This window comes from Phoxinus phoxinus (genome assembly GCF_949152265.1).
Source record: "Phoxinus phoxinus genome assembly, chromosome: 11".
In the NCBI taxonomy this organism is placed as follows: domain Eukaryota; kingdom Metazoa; phylum Chordata; class Actinopteri; order Cypriniformes; family Leuciscidae; genus Phoxinus; species Phoxinus phoxinus.
Window position 1 is genome coordinate 17455716 of NC_136886.1, and position 17772 is coordinate 17473487.

General features: G+C 42.0%; 2 protein-coding genes across 5 annotated transcripts in view; both read right to left on the reverse strand.

Annotated features, from left to right (window-relative positions):
* rab6ba (RAB6B, member RAS oncogene family a) overlaps positions 1-17772 on the reverse strand; it is an 89320-nt gene that overhangs the window by 13783 nt on the left and 57765 nt on the right. For all 4 annotated transcript variants that reach the window (XM_079628413.1, XM_079628412.1, XM_079628415.1 and 1 more), the window contains exon 5: positions 16902-17013. In XM_079628413.1, the coding sequence (XP_079484539.1) occupies positions 16902-17013 (112 nt within the window). The remainder of the gene's footprint in view (positions 1-16901; positions 17014-17772) is intronic.
* Positions 10410-11934, reverse strand: LOC307006905 (uncharacterized protein). The gene is made up of 2 exons (XM_079628407.1): positions 10517-11934; positions 10410-10464 (listed from the first exon to the last, which is right to left on the reverse strand). The coding sequence occupies exon 1, from the start codon at positions 11784-11786 to the stop codon at positions 10611-10613; it is 1176 nt and encodes a 391-aa protein (XP_079484533.1). The 5' UTR covers positions 11787-11934; the 3' UTR covers positions 10410-10464; positions 10517-10610.

Below are 17772 nucleotides of genomic sequence, written 5' to 3' on the forward strand. Positions count from 1 at the left end.
CTGGCCGGAGGGATTGAAGAACAATAGTGAAGAAACGGAGGCTACATTTCCAGGACTAGACATGAAGGTAAATAATCATTCTGCCAATAATGGCAACCAATATCACGAAACTGCCCAGCCCTGACAGTAGCCCAACAAGATTTATGAAAACAGCAATAATGGAAATGTGGCATTTGATAAAGTGGTTAGAGGGTCACTGATTATGGGTGAAGTATTATCAGACAGCACATGCTCTGAGACAACAGCATCAGTCATTGCCTCTCTCACTCATCTACTCACTCTAATTAATTGATGTTGAAACTGATTATTTGCACAAAGGGAAGGCCCATTAATTAAGTCTCATTTGTATGACACACTTGTGACATTAATCCATGTCTGTGGCTCTGAAGCATGTTGGCGTGTGTATGTGACAGAGTTTGTGAGGTGGTTGAGAGAAAGGAGTAGGCTGAAGAGGAGACTAGCTGTATCTCAGAGCAGGGGGACGTGAATAGGACATGCTGTATTTAAGCCACTGAGCTCTGTCTGCTGGGACACCAGTGATGTAACCACCCAAACTCCTTTGTTCTCTCCACAGACAGGAGCTCAGAGTCGTACGTGAGTTTATTTAACTCGTGAATTGCATTCCTGACTCACTGCTTCTCAAAGAATACAGCTTATTCTCTGTAAATATGTAAGACATGTAATTTAAATTAAACTTAATTACATTAGTTGATTAGATTTAATGTTATTTAGTGTGCGATTCAAAAAGTAAATTGTAAAATGATACTAAAATGTTTTTCATCTAAATATCAGCCATTTTGCATAACCCCGCTGATCAGCATTTTACATTGTTACAAAAAAAAATCTGTTTCAATTAAATGCTGTGCTTTTGAAGTTTCTATTCATCAAAGAATCCTGAAAATAAATGTATCACAGTTTCCACAAAAATATTAATGAGCACAACCATTTTCAACATTGATAATAATAAGAAATGTTTCTTGATCACCAAATCAGAATATTAGAATGATTTAGGAAGGCACTGAAGACTGGAGTAATGATGCTGAAAGTTCAGCTTTGCCATCACAGAAATAAATGACATTTTAAAATATATTAAAACAGTTATTTGAAAATGTTATAATAATTCAAAATACAAAATGAACTGTGTTTGATATCACACACACTTAATTTACAATACTTTAAGAACTAAGCATGTGTGATACTTTAACAACTAAGCGTGCATGATACTTTAAGAAACACACACACACACACACACACACACACTATGATAGTCACTACAAGAATTTTAGACATTTATCTTTTCAAATTATAACAAATGTGACAGGATTGAAAAATTGACCAGGAATAATAAACAACTGTTATTATACTGTACAATACTGAATATTTAGGATTGGGGTAATAGTTTTGGAATCATTGACAACCCATATTTGTTGAACACTAATCTGAATATTATCACTTCATAATTGAAATCCCTGAATGTGACACATTACTGTAGCTGGGTTTCGAAACGTGAAGCAAATCTTTTCAAAGTTGCACCAAAAAAGAAGCGAATAGGTGCATTTCCATCAAGTTGTTCGAGCAGATGACGGTGCTATGGGTTAGTAACCTACACTCATTTGTGATGTAATACTTCAAATGCACATAAAAAACAGGGTGATGGAAACATAGCTAAAGAGAAGGGATTACTCTTTTCCCATTTATGCACAAAATACGTGTCAATGTCTGTCCAAGCCACCCATTGCTCAGTAATTTCACATACTACCAGCTACATTTACAACACTAGTTTTGATCATTAAGGATATGCCACTGTGACCATTTCAGATTCTCAGAGATTTCATGGTCTCTTCAGAAATGCAGTCCTCAATTTCCAATTCAGGTTCATCTATGGCATATCCATGAAGGGTTTTCAAAGCTACTGTGACAATTAAAGAACTTGAGTGATATGAACAACAGATATGGTTTGATGTAGCTTTGTTTCATGATCAAAGTCCACCCAAACTGCGCAGATATGTTTTCGTAACCCTTTCTTGTCTATTAAAGAGTGTGCTTTAAACTGCTTTTCACTTTTCAGTTGAAACCCTCAGGGAAGGCACAGGGTGAAAGGAAAAAAAGTGATGAAACATAACAGACATCCTTATTTTTTATATCTAAATAAAATAAGTGACTTGAGAAAACCAGAAGGACTCCAAACCTGACCCTGAATCCATCGCCGGCGGATGACTGTGCTTTTGAAGTTTTACCGTACGCCAAAAACAAAATATTTTGATATTCATGTCACAAAAAGAAAGATGAAATTAAGCAGAAGTTATAAATGTTGATGGAGCAGAATGTCTGGTCAGCTTAAATTTCCTGCCTTCTCTGGTGCATCTTCCGGTCATAAATGTTTTATCCGGTGCTATCTTAAGCTCACAGAAACAGCACACAGGTTTAGCATGTGTCACTGCCTTTATTCATAAAGCTGTTGTGATTACATTCAGGAGTTTTAAAGTACATTCATACTATCAAACTCGAAATGGTGAATATTCTGTTAAATCTCTGTCATTCTTTTCTGTTTAAAAGTATTCAGCACTGCTCTCTATATGGTACATATTGACCTTGAAATTTGATTACCTGTGCTTTTCCACGCAACATATTTTCTTTTTTATATTTCTTTCAAGTGATATTAAATTGATTGTGTTTGAGATGGATGTATATACTAGGTTGGGCTGAATTTGTCTCTTTTTGTTTGGTATTGGCTCAAGGGTATGTAATCTCAGCTGACATCATGTAGGGTGTCTGGAAGAGCGCGGTACCATCTGTTCCTCTGACAGAACATACATCCTCTGGACCGAAATTCATGCAATACACCCACACTGACTTTAGATCTGATATTCCAATAATAATACAGTATAAGATGTTTTGTTGTCTGGACACACACACACGCACACACGCACACACACACACACACACACACACACACACACACACACACACACACACACACACACACACACACACACACACACACACACACACACACACACACACACACACACACACACACACACACACACAGACAGACAGAGAAAGTTTTTGCATGCAAGTATGTATACATTCAAGAGGATCAGTCTCCATTTGTTTTATTGTTAGTATTGTGTATTTACCATGGTGACTGTAACTTTCATAACCTTAAAGGCACACTATGTAGAAATTGTACCTTAATATAACAGCTTCAAAGTCATTTCGGTGGTAAACAAACTCATAGTAGGGCGAATTATCCTGGTAGTAAAGCTTGGGGGGGACGCCGCTGGAAAAACCAGCAATGCAAGTTTGAGAGGAGCGCCCCCGACAAATCTTGCGAGAATCACAACTTGCTTTACGGCAACGACGTCACACACATCAACAACATATGAAGCACCGGTCGCTCTGTAAGCACGAAGACACTTGCGCGCATTGCAGACGTGATAGGCTACACACTTTCACGTGTTTCTTCCATCTGCCGACGGTGTCGCCATTTCTCATTTCACCCGTTTTTGTAGTTTGCTTTTTATAAATACCAATTATTGCGTAGAGAGCGGCGTACGCCTTCTTTTGTGCGTACGCAACGTTTATAAATGAGGCCCCTGGTCAATATCTTCGGAGTCTATCTGTGCCTGTTCCATGCCCGACGCTTCTTACGACAGTGCAAGTATTCCACAGCGACACTAGGGGTCGCTGTTTGACAAAAACGGAAAGCTGCATAGTATGCCTTTAACCCAAAATCGCACCTTGTTTTCACTTTGTTAGTTTCTATATTTTTTATTATTCTGGTGGCTCATACCAACTTACTAACTTTATTGTATTACCATAAACTAGTTTGGGACTACTATTTAATAGCCTTACCTTATATTGTGATTCAGTAGTGTTAGTGATATTTTTATACCGGTAATTGATGTGAATGTTAAGTACACATAACCGTCGGACGGTATTTGTGTGTGTGTCAACCATTTTTGAGAAATAAATTAGTTTGGTTAAAATTCTTAAAAATGTGGTCGAGGCTTAATGACACTGGGAAAATGTCCTATGGCAAACCAGTAGAGAACCACTGCTCTATATCTACACACTGCTTAAATACATAAATTATATACACACATACAGTGACAAATGTTCTGACAGGTTGCTCAGTCCTGATTTATTACTGGGCGCCATGGCAACAGTCTGACCCAAGGTTTTTAATATCTTCCCTTTGCACGGACACACTCTGACAGAGGATCCGCCTTCAATCATTTAACTTCAACCTCAGCCGTCCAATCGCCGTTGCAGATCCACAGTTACAACAAGAGAAGTTAGTATACACTAGGATTGTGATACGAAGTGCACATGAAGTTACCACATTGTCACCACTGCCATAAAGGAGTGGTTGGTAGTACAGTAGTTTGTCTCTACTACAAGAGAATAAGCCTCTCTTGAGAGTGCTCAAGATGACTTCAAATTCCAGGTACGGAACTACCATTAAAGATGACGACTGCCAGACTCTGCATAACCTTTCACTTCCTCTGGCACAAAAATTACATGACACTTTCTGCCATGCCACAAACACTTTAGTCCTCTCCAGGGCATTTTGCCACCATTAAAGAAATCCGTGTTTTTACAACTAATTCAGTGTCATCTACTGCTCTAAATCCAATATTATCTACTATTCTATACGACAGTTAAAAGTATTCCACTATCATCAGAACAAGGAGTGTGTTGTCTAACATAATGAAAAGTATCATTGAAAGTAATCTAATCTCACAGCTTTATAAGGCTTCACTTACCCTCCATGGCATGATGGGAAATTAGCAATGTTATTGGTTTGTCATTGTATGAACTACTTTTATTGTGATTTTTGTCCTTTTTTGGAGCTTGAATGTCTCCAATTACTTTCATTTTATTAAAAAGAGCAGCTCTAACATTTTACAAAAGGTGTGATTTAAAATTCCATGAATCAAAGAAAGTCTTACAGGTTTATATTATATCAAACATTTGTGGTCGTTTGTAAGTTCTTCTTCTGAATGCTCATAAAATATGCATTTATGTGATCAAAAAACTTTAATGTAAACTTAAAATGTAATTTATTCCTGTGATAAGCTGAAGTTACATTTTCAGCGTCACATGATCCATCAGAAATTATTGTTGAGTTGGTGCTCAAGAAAAATGTCTCTATATTATAACAGTGAAACCAGTTATGCTGATATACATTTTTGTGGATATTGATAAAACAAATCTGGATTTTTCTTGATAAATACAAAGTTTAAAATATTTTTTATATATACATATTTATATATATTTGTAACAATATACAATTATTTACTGTAACGTTTGACCAATTTAATGCATCTGTGTTAAAAAAAATGCAATTTATAAAATATGTATTGATAAAATTATTTCCTAATTCAATTATTAATTTCTTAATCTTGATTATGGTTCAATGAAAGCAAGGAAATCTGATCGTTTTACAAAAATGTTCAAATGATAAGAGTCAAAAATTTGTTTGCATTTGATTCGGAACTTTGATTAGTGAATAGTGCAGAATCTTAAATATTTTTTTTCTATTAGTCTGATGTCTTAATGGAAAGAAAATGTCTTACATGTTTAAAAAGAAACATGAGGGTCAGTCAAAGATGCCAGAATTTTAGTTTCTGGGTGAACTATTCCTTTAAAATGCCTCTGGTTTGCTACCTCAGAAATGGGCTGTGGAGACTGAGAGAAGGGAGAGACACTGTGATTTTACTGGACATTAACTGCCCGTCAAAAGACTCAAGACGAAATGGCACACTGACGTTAATTAAAAAACTGAGGGGAATGCCACCTTTGAACCACATTAACACAGTAATTGAATTCTTGATAGGCAATGGCATGTCACCATACTAAACTCAAAGTTGAGAAAATTAAAATTGATGAGTCTCCCCTATCTCTTCCAGCAGTGTTTCATGTTAGCGCAGCTAACTGGCTCCATTATCAGCCTGTTTGGTTTGTTCACACAGAACAATTTTTTTGCTTTGAAAAACGCAAGACAGGCTGTGGAATGGGGGAAAAATGCTTATGTCGAGATGTGTTTTTTAAAAGCCGTGCCACGACTGAGATGCTGCAAAAGACACGCGAGCACAACGGTTATACACGTACGTCTAGCGCGTGTTCACATAGAAAATGTATGGAACAATGGAACTATGGAAAAGTAACGAATTGGAATGGACAAATGCGTTCTGTGTGAACGGCCCCTTATTGAATTGCTGCAGCCACCTCCACCTGCCACATTCCATCACATCATCACAGTCGTCGTAGAAATAAACCTGCATTGCGCTCATATTAAAACACATTGCAATAGTCATATAATAGTGAGTTGAGCTCAGCTCTACCTCTGCATGCAGTATTGATCACCATGGTTACATACAAACAATTAAAATTTCTTTCAAAAACTCCTTTTCTGCTAAATCGTGTACTCTCTGACCTCATGAACAGAAATATATCATGAAACATAAATGACAAAGTGAATCATTAACAAACTTAAAATACATTTTCAAGAAAATCTAAAGAAAAAATCCACTCGAATGACTTCTATTCCTCATATGATAGCAGATGGGATTAGAATCGATTTAACTTTAAGTACAACAATGACATTTTCTATTTAGAACTGCAAATTGTACTATATCATGTTAAAATGTTAGGCTATAGTAAAATGCAAATGACACACGACTTACAAATGTTGGTAGCCTATAATGGAAATTAACGTTATAATGTGGTTCAGTAAAACATGTTTTATTTTAAAATAAATTAATAGCCTACTTTTATTTAGCAATGCAATAAATATGACAGTAAAGACATTTACAGTGTTACAAAAGATTTCTATTTCTAATAAGTTCTGTTCTTTTAAACTTTCTATTCACCCAAGACTAATGAAATAGTGTATCACAGTTTCCACATAAATGTTAAGCTACACAACTGTTTTCAACATAACAATAGGAAATGTTTCTTCAGCAGCAAATCAGCACATTAGAATGATTTCTGAAGGATCGTGTGACAGAGGATGGGAGAAAAATATAAAATAACTTTTAAAATGCAAAAGCAGCCATTTAAAATTGTATAATTTCATAATATTACTGTATTTTTGATTAAATAAATGCAGTATAGAGAGCATAAGTGACTTATTTTAAACAACTTATTCAATCGTGCCAACTCCAAATTTTCTAACGGTAGTGTATAAGTAATTTATATTTAAGGAATACATACAGTGTCCTCAAAAGTATAGACGTGGACTCCTAAGCCACACTTCAAATTTACAAAAGTCATTGCATTAGCTAAAATATAAAACCAAATGGTATCTGCAAACAGATAAACAATCAGGTTCTGTTTAATTATAATAACTTTTATTGTTTCTAAAAAAAAAAAAAAAAAAAACTGTTCTGTTTCTAAATCTGTTGTTTTAAAGTCTCCTAAGACTAAGAGCTGTAAATTAGTATGGATGGTCTTTGCTCAGAAGGTGCAATGGAGGATGAAAACTACAGAGGCAAATTATTATTGAAGAAAAGCGAGGGAAAAATGACCTCCCTTCGGGATACACACAGTTAGAGAGAGGAAAATGACAAGAGAGAAAGCGACTGAGCTGTATTTACCCTGAGCTCCCACGTCTCTGAAGAACTAGTGAAGCATAAAATGTCCATTTCATACAAACGTTTCATTTGTTTAATAGCATGTTGCTCTCATCTTTTGGCTGTGGTGAAGCATTTGACATAGAAATTGCATTTTTAAGAAAGTGATTTTAGACAGACCTGTTCCCATCCGTATGTTTTTACTAATGTTAGGGCCGATGGCTATACATTCAAGCTTTGTACTGACTAAAGCATGAGTGGAAGTGTTTCAAACAAGAGTGGACTGGGAGAGGCAACAAGCTATACTACAGTCAAGTTATGAAAAAAGCATAACAAAACTAGTAACAAAAAGTAACTAACTATATTCAAGAGGAAAACTACTTTTTAAATATACAAACTAAGCAACTATGACATTTTTTTTTTTTAAAGTGGGTAATAGTATTATAATAACTGCTTTCTATTTTAAAGGGGTGGTTGATTGCGATTTCACTTTTTTCATTTTAAATAGTGTGTAATGTTGCTGTTGGTGCATGAACAGTATCTGCAAAGTTGCTGCGCTGAAAGTTCAACATAAGCAGAGATATCGTCTTTTAAAAATCAGGAAGTTTAATGCCTACAAAAACGACTCGAATGGGACTACAACGAGATACTTCCCGGGTTTTATACGTAACTAACCCATACATTTACATCAACCCTCCCTCCGGAATATGCAAAAAAAGGGGCATGGCCATATTTCTGCGGCGTTGTGGAAGAGGAAGAATTATAGTGGAGAGCTGTAGCCATGCCGTCGAAAGTGTGTTATTTTCACCCAGCTGTCAGGTCTTCGGTGTTCGGGCTTCCTATGGACGCTGTAGTTCGTCAACAATGGCTACAATTTCTGTTTTATTATGTTCCTGAAAATTACAATCGTAGCTCTCTGTGCTGCGCATTTTACGGAAGACAGCTTCAGAATCTCCACGAATTCAATGCCGGATTAAACAAGAAACTGTTTCTAAAACATGAAGCAGTTCCAACTTTAAACGCAGAGGCAGCCGTTGTTGGGCCACAACCTGTAAGTAAGACTTAATAATTTTAAATGTTTGCATGTATAATTTCAGACGTAATGTTTTAGTTTTATCAGGGACGTAAACAAATGCCAGCGCTCGCGTTATAGCCACTTAGTTATGCTATTTCGTGTGTCTATGACAAACGCGTACAAACATTTTGAACCTGCAATTTGTAATTATGTACTAATTTTGTAAATGTATTTTCCATGTATACTTTATGAAGTAATTTTTCGATTTTATCAAGAACGTAAACCAATGCCAAAGCTGTTTGTTTATAGCCAGTTAGTTCGATGCTATTTTCCGTGTAAGACAAACGTGTATAAAGTTAAAAAAATACATATGTAATCGCAACAGCAAACTTCAGCTGCGGTATTACTCAGTCATTTATTCAGTTATATTAAATGTTTAATCAGGAGAAACCCGTATCTCAAAAGCTAACAAGTGTCAGCAGTGGCATTTTCAAGTAACAGCGTATCGAAATTATTATATAATAATAGTAGAATAGAATAAAAATAATAAAAAAAATTTACCATTCAGAAACATTTTGTAAGAGCCGTGTTTGGGGAGGTTCTGCTTGACTCTCTTCATTGCCGCTTTCTGGGTCTGATTCTGGCTCAAACTGTACGGCAGTATTGAAACCATTATTTACATTTGACCAGAGCACATGCAACTTTCGCCCATAAAGGTGATGGGCGTGAAGTTTCCGGAGAACGTGCACTACGCAGTTTAGCCAATTACAACACACCGGCCCAACTAACCAATCTGAGCCCATGCCTGTTTCTGAGGGAGTGGTTTCATAGAATCAGGAAGTCAACCGGTCGTTCAAATGACAGAGGAGAAAGCGTCTTACAATAAAGGGGAAATTTATGAAAAATAAGGCTAAAAAAAAAAAAAAAAAAACGAAGACATGTTATATTGCACCCCATAAATACAATCATGCAAAGAAAAAAAGCAGTAAACCACCCCCCTTTAAGACATTTTAAAATGTATTTTTTTCATTTGATGGCAAAGAAACATTTCAAGCAGTCTTGAGTCACACGATCCTTCAGAAATTATTCTAATATGCTGATTTGTTACTTAAGAAACATTTCTTATTATTATCAATGTTGAAAACGTACTCGGTTACTAACGTAACCTCGGTTCTCTCTAGGAGAGGGAACGAGTACTGCGTCGAAAGAACGCTACGGGAAAGATATTTCTTTGTCGAGATTGAAGCCTAAAATTAATCCTTAATTTTGTAATATTGTAAAACGCTTTTCTGAAGCATACAACCTAGGCGGAGCAATACAGCTCACCCATTGGCTGCTCTGCCAGAAAAGCACAGCCTATGCGAGGCCAGAGACGCTGACCAATGAGGACGCATCGCGCCCTTCTGCGTCACCTCCCGCCCAAACAGGCGTGGCCTAGGCCTATAAATACGAGCATAGCTGTCTAACACGCCGATTTTCGTCAATGAAGCGACGCAGCGTGGACACGCACGGCCATGAGACGCAGTACTCGTTCCCTCTCCTAGAGAGAACCGAGGTTACGTTAGTAACCGAGTACGTTCTCTTACGTAGAGTTCTCTCGTACTGCGTCGAAAGAACGCTACGGGAACCCTATGCAAACCGCCGTGCGTGCTCTTGGATCGACACAGACACCTAAGGGCGCGCGCGCCCTGGTATACAAGCGCCTACCCCAAGAAGTATAGGGAGAGCGGCTAAAATAGCATCATCCCTTATAGTAGTGCCTCTTAAGGCATAATAGCATATATATGTAATATAGATATATATGAGGGGTAATAGCATGCTCATGGGACACATTGTCAGTGAGTGATGCTTAAACATTGAAGTGACCTGGGCCGCAGCGCGGGGCAGGAACACTTATACATATTAACATTGAAGTGACCTGGGCCGCAGCGCGGGGCAGGAACACTTATACATTTTAAACATTGAAGTGACCTGGGCCGCAGCGCGGGGCAGGAACACTTACACATAGTCTTCTAGACCGAGAGCAGTTTAGCCTGCAACGCAGGAACCTCTAGGTTATAGAACCTAATAAATGTAGACGGGGAGGCCCAGCCTGCCGCCATACAGATATCTTGTAACGAGATTCCGCTATACCAAGCCCATGAAGAGGCCATGCCTCTCGTGGAATGTGCTCTGATGCCCAAAGGGCATTCCAAGCCTCTAGATGCGTAGGCTAGCGCAATGGCGTCCACTACCCATCGAGACAGACTCTGTTTCGTTGCGGCTCGTCCCTTGGAGCGCCCGCTGAACGAAACAAAGAGCTGCTCCGTCTGTCGAAAAACAGCGGAGCGGGACACGTAAGCTCTTAACGCCCTGACCGGGCAAAGGGAGCTATTTCCGTCCTCTGAGGCCGGCAGGGCCGACAGGGAGATGACCTGAGCCCTGAACGGTGTGTTGAGGGACTTAGGCACGTACCCATGCTTCGGTTTCAATACGACTATAGAGTCGTTTGGCCCGAACTCCATACAAGAAGCTCTCACTGAGAGCGCTTGCAAGTCTCCCACACGCTTCACTGAAGCGAGAGCCAAAAGAAACACGGTCTTGAGAGACAGGTGTTTCATGTCAACTGAGTGAATAGGCTCGAAAGGGGCCCCTTTCATAGCGTTCAACACTGTAGAAAGGTCCCAAACGGGGACTGAGGGGGGCCTTGGAGGGTTTAACCTCCTGGCGCCTCTCAGGAAGCGGACCACCAGGTCGTTCCTGCCTAGTGAACGGCCAAGCGTTGGATTAACGAACGCTGATATGGCAGCCACATAGACTTTGAGCGTGGATGGGGTTCTTCCCTTATCCAATAGCTCTTGCAAGAAGGAGAGAATCTCCGGTTCTCCACACTGAAGTGGTGACAGACCTTGATCTGAACACCATCCAGAGAACACCGACCATTTGGAAGCGTAGAGCCGTCTAGTAGACGGAGCCCTAGCTTGTTCGATCGTGTCTAACACTCCTCTTGGGAGGTTAGCGGGTACCCGTTTATGGCCCATACGTGTAGGGACCAAAGCTCGGGGTGAGGATGCAGAATCGAGCCCTTGGCCTGTGAGAGGAGGTCTCTCCTCACTGGAATCGGCCACGGGGCAGTACTTTTCAGTCGCATCAAAGCTGGGAACCAGGTCTGATTCGTCCAGAATGGAGCAACTAGCAGTACTGAGCATCCGCTCTCCTTGATACGCTCCAGCACTTGAGGCAGGAGTGAGACAGGAGGAAAAGCATAGAGCGGGCGGCGGGGCCAGACTCTGGCCAGCGCGTTCGCGCTCTTCGAAAAGAATTCTGGGCAGTGAGCGTTTTCCTGGTTTGCAAACAGGTCTATTTCCGCTCTGCCGAACGTTTTCCACAGCAGACGCACTGTCTGTGTGTGTAGGGACCACTCTCCCGTAGGAACGTTGTTCCGTGAGAGTCTGTCCGGGCCTACGTTCAAGTGGCCTGGCACGTGCATTGCTCTTAACGAGCGCAGGTTGTGCTGGGCCCACACCAGTATGCGTTCCGCTAACCTGAATAGGTTCCGGGATCTCACGCCACCCTGGCGGTTTATGTAGGCTACTACCGACATGTTGTCCGAGCGGACCAGGACGTGGTGTCCTTTTATCCGGGGACAGAAGCGCCTCCGCGCAAAGTCCACTGCCATCATTTCCAGGCAGTTTATGTGCGGTAGTTTGGCTCGCTCTGCCCACTGGCCAAAGAGCGGTCTGCCGTCGAGCAGTGCTCCCCAGCCTGAGGTGGACGCGTCCGTGGACACCACCTTCAGGCTCGAGGAAGTCCCCAGGCTTACACCTGACCGGTACCAGTCTGACGCTCTCCATGGTGTCAGGGCTGAAAAGCATTCCTGAGTGACCTTGAGGCGATAACGACCGTGTAACCATGCTCGGCGCGGTACGCGCGCTCTCAACCAGAACTGTAGTGGGCGCATGCGCAGCAGGCCCAACTGCAGCACTGTTGAGGCTGAGGCCATGAGGCCCAGCATTTTCTGAAATCTCCTGAGTGGCACTATGTGGCCGCTGAGGAAGGATTTCGCCATTTGCAGGGTATTTCGCCTGCGCTGTGATGACAGCTATGCTGTCATAGACAGTGAGTTCAGATCCAGTCCTAAAAAGGAGATCCTTTGACTGGGAAACAGTGAACTTTTCTCCCAATTGACTCTCAGACCTAAGCACTCGAGGTGATCGAGTATTAGTGTCTTGTGGTGAGCGAGTTCTGACGGCGATTGAGCCAGAATTAGCCAATCGTCCAAATAGTTCAGAATTCGAACGCCCCGGAGTCTCAGGGGTGCCAGCGCCGCGTCCATGCACACTGTAAATGTACGAGGTGCTAGAGACAGGCCGAATGGCAGGACTGTGTACTGATATGCCCGGCCCTCGAAGGCGAATCTCAAAAATCGCCTGTGACGTGACGCAATTTGTATGTGAAAATACGCGTCTTTCAGATCTATTGCCATAAACCAGTCTCCTCGGCGAATTTGCGCGAGGATACTTCTGGTCGTGAGCATTCTGAACTTCCGCTTTGTTAGCGTTTTGTTCAGACGCCTTAGATCTAAAATGGGTCTGAGACCCCCGTCTTTCTTCGGTACCAGGAAATATCTGCTGTACAGGCCCCCTTCGCTCTGAGCTTGAGATAAAGGCTCTATGGCCCCTTTGCTCAACAGCTTCGCTATTTCGGCTCGAAGTAGATGTGCTACTTCTGTTTTTACCGTGGTTTCGACTTTTCCCGTGAAACGGGGAGGGCGTCGATGAAAATGTAGCGAATAGCCTCTTTTTATAGTCTCTAGCACCCATTCTGAGACCCCGGGTAGTCCTTCCCATGCATCTGCACGTGTGACTAGGGGTTGAATGTAATCTGGGCTCTGGTCGCGAAATGGCGGCGACACGAGAGCAACCGTGTGCTGTAACATGGACGCCGTGGCGTCTGAGGCGGGGGACATGTTTAACACAGTATGCGTCCCGCGTGCGCTCGACTCTCTGAGTTGAGAGAGAGCACGCGGGGCGAGCCCTACGGGGCTCGTTATGTTTGTGAATAAACGTGGGCGCTTGGTGGCGGGCACATTTATAACACCGGGGACACTGAGTTTGTGTACTGACTGACCGTTCGTTAGTTTCGTTTTTACAGAAAACCGCGGAACGTGCAGTGTGTAGTGGTTGTGGGCACTTGGCAGTGGGCACGCTCACTACACGTAAAACACAATCGGCATGAGCCGATTTATGTGTGCAGACCCTGTGTTGTTCAGGGCTGTGCTTGCACGGGTTGAAAAACCGGGCTCTGGTCGCGAAATGGCGGCGACACGAGAGCAGTCGTGTGCTGTAACATGGGCGCCATTGCAGCGTGATGCGGGGGCGCGCTTAATCGAGCGGGCAGCCCGCGCGCGCTCTCAGCTCTCTCAGCTGAAAGAGAGAGCGCGCGGTGCGAGCCCCGTACGGCTCGGCATGTTTGAGAATAAATGTGGGTGCGTGAACGCGGGTACATTTATAGCACTGGGAAGTACTGTCTATTAGAACTGACTGACCGTGCATTGGTTTCGTTTTTACAGAGACCACGGGACATGCAGTGTGTAGTGATTGTGGGCACTGAAAAGCGGGCACGTTCACTAACTTACATGTGAAGCACAACCGACATGAGTCGATTTTATGTGTGCAAGCCCTGTATTGTGTAGGGCTGTGTTTGTGTGTACGAATGGGCACTAGGTCGTGGGCATTACGGATACACACATTACATCATCGGCTGTGGCCGGGACACCGTGTAGCACAGAGAGTACTGTCTATCAGAACCGACTGACCGTACATTCGTTTCGTTTTTACAGAAACCACGGGACATGCAGTATGTAGTGATTGTGGGCACTGAAAAGCGGGCACGTTCACTAACTTACATGTGAAGCACAACCGACATGAGTCGATTTTATGTGTGCAAGCCCTGTATTGTGTAGGGCTGTGCTTGTGTGTACGAATGGGCACTAGGTCGTGGGCATTACGGATACACACATTACACCATCGGCCGTGGCCGGGACACCAGTAAATACATTTTCAGATTTACCTGGGGCGTCGTGAAAACGGCGTCTGTGTGCAGGCAAACGGGCATTGATGCCGATTTGGTGACTGCAAAATACACTGGCACGGTCGCGAATGTTGGGACTGTGCGAGCGAGACATTTTAGTGAAATCCGGCCGCGGCGGGATTTTAACACTGTAGCTTTCCTCGAAGCAGAAATGCGCATCCTGGCTGAAAACGGGGCTTTCCGGGACTCCGCGATTTCTTCGTGAATTCAGGAAGAAAAGGCGCGGGTCGTGAGGACGGTAACGTACGTTCCTCTGCAGAAAAGCAGCCATCCAGCCGGTAAGCGCATCGATGCTGGTCTTTCTCCGTCGACGCTCACGAGCAGCGGGGGAGGGGAGATCCTCGGAGCTCGCCCATCCCTCGCTACCCGAAGCGAGGAGAGAACAGCAGTCGTCCTTCACAGACACGGCTTCATCTTCCTCGTCCATGACGGACGCGGCGGCACACAGCGGCCCTTGTCCGTCGGTAAGAGAGTCCAGCGAAGCGGGCGGAGAAGCTAGCGGCAGCAGCGGCGAGCACCTCGTGGTGAAGGGAGGTTCCGGGCTCCGCTGAGCACGGCGCTTTTCACGGCGCGGCACTACAGCGGGCGGAAAAGATGCAGCTTCAGTAAATGAACGCCAGGCGAGTCCGCAGAGTCACCGTAGGCATCAAATCACAGTGATGGCAGCCGCCATCGACGAGAGCTGAAGCTGCGTGATACTCACAGGCAGGAAACACAAGCACGTGGTCCCCGTCGCTGAGCGGGGCTCTACACGAGCCACAGGAGGTGCGAGACATCTTGAAAAAGACGCTCGGCTCTTTTAGTGTGGAAAAACTGTGTGACGCGACGGCGAACACACACACAAAACACACACACATAATGTAAAGGATATTCCACGCCGGAGAAGCGCAGCAGGGAACGGCGGCTGAAGGCGGCGATGACCAGCGGCTTCAGGTAAGGGCTCGTCCTGCTGAGGTGCTTGTATCCAAACGGCTGTGGCGGCTCGAATCAATCCAGCGATGCGTGCAGCTTCGTTGAATTTAAGAAAATCGGCGTGTTAGACAGCTATGCTCGTATTTATAGGCCTAGGCCACGCCTGTTTGGGCGGGAGGTGACGCAGAAGGGCGCGATGCGTCCTCATTGGTCAGCGTCTCTGGCCTCGCATAGGCTGTGCTTTTCTGGCAGAGCAGCCAATGGGTGAGCTGTATTGCTCCGCCTAGGTTGTATGCTTCAGAAAAGCGTTTTACAATATTACAAAATTAAGGATTAATTTTAGGCTTCAATCTCGACAAAGAAATATCTTTCCCGTAGCGTTCTTTCGACGCAGTACGAGAGAACTCTACGTAAGAGAACAGTTGTGCTGCTTAATATTTTATAGACAGTTTTCAATATTCTTTTATGAATTGAATGTTCACAAGAACAGTATTTATTTGAAATAAAAATATATATTTTTTTACATTATAAATGTATATGTTACTTTTGATCAATTTAATGTACCCTTGGGGGAAAAAAAATATTAATAATAAAAATCGAACTAACCTCAAACTTTTGCATCGGAGTGTATATGTTTCGACTAAATACCATGAATAATAATACGCTATATCTAGAATGCTCAGTTATACAGTATAATTGAGTGAAAACATGGAACAGCAGCATGTCTAAATCTCAAATTCAGAGATTTAAATAGTGAATATTATAATTTTTTTCAACCAGTTAATTCACATGAACAAATCAATTCACTAAAAATAATAACACTTCCCAACACTACATCGAATATTTCCTCAATTCACTCGGCCCTACATGGACAAATACATATCAGTGATATAGCATTTTGTCTCACTGTATTACTGGGTTGGAAAAAAGAAACTTGTTGTATGCTACAGAAAAATGTAGAAAGTTAGTCATAGTTAAGCTTAAGTTAATGGTAGTTATCATAGTTATATAGTTACATAGTTATTCCCCAACACTGTCAGGGTGAGATCATTTTAGGGCAAGCCTCCTCTAAACATTGTGTTATTTTTTCATTGCTTCTTTACCTCTCCTCTTTCACACAAATACAAGGGGCTGCTCTCAAATTATCCGTCAGACTTTATTCCCAGAGGTCTAAAGTGGGAATAAAGGCTCCCTCCTTGTTTTTCGGAGAATCTCTTTAATGAAACTGTCAACTTCGATTCACACTCTGGTGAGTGAAACAGCCTTGTTAAGCAGCTTAATAAAATCGTGTGAGAAAGAATGAGAGTGAGAGAACTCACCTCTTATCCGCCAGATCTGTTTTATTTCCCACCAGCATGATGATGACATCACTTCCTCTCTCCGTTCTCACATCATCGATCCATTTGGTAGTTTGTTGGAATGAATTCACATCTTTATAGAGAGAAAAAAAGAGACAGAGAGTGGTAAGTATGGAAAAGTGAAATGATCTTTCTGTTTAATGTGTTAAAAATAATTAGCGCAACTAATGCTGTTTTTGTTTTTCCAATTCCTTAGCCACATCTTTTGAAGTGTTAAGTTATGAACGTTTTTTTAAAGATTAACTTTTAAGTGAGCATTAGATGAGGACAAAAGTAATATAAATGTGCAAATAACGAAAATGAACATGCAAAGTTACTGTAAATATCCAATATTAGCCATGTTTAATTTTTTGTGTGCTATTTTAAAGGTTCCTAATTTTGTTTTAGAGGTCTCCTACATCATCAAAGGTACCTCATAATGTACATCATTGCACGTCACCATGTTTCTCAAAGAGTCTGAAAATGACTCGTTCGAAGATTCAATCTCTCTAAGCCCCGCCTTTCCAAAAGCTACTCTGCTCTAATTGGTCAGATGGCCCAGTCTCTTGTGATTGGTCGACCACTTACAGTGCATGTTGGAAACGAAATGGCCATCACCACCATAACAGAATTTAAATTTAAATCCTCAGCATTTGTATACTCTGTAAAGACATTTTAACATATCGATAAAACAGGAAGAACTATTCAACCCAACCCTCCATCGCAAGGACGACTTGAGCAGGATTTCTCAGTGGTAATATTTTACTCAGTTTGTCGTACATAATGAGATGTTGCAACTGTAATTCCCTCACATCAGCATGTGTATTCATCAGCAAGTGTATGTCCATCAACA

Excerpts from the sequence above, each read along its gene's own strand:
- LOC307006905 (XM_079628407.1), bottom strand. The coding sequence starts at position 11,786 with ATGCTCAGTACTGCTAGTTGCTCCATTCTGGACGAATCAGACCTGGTT.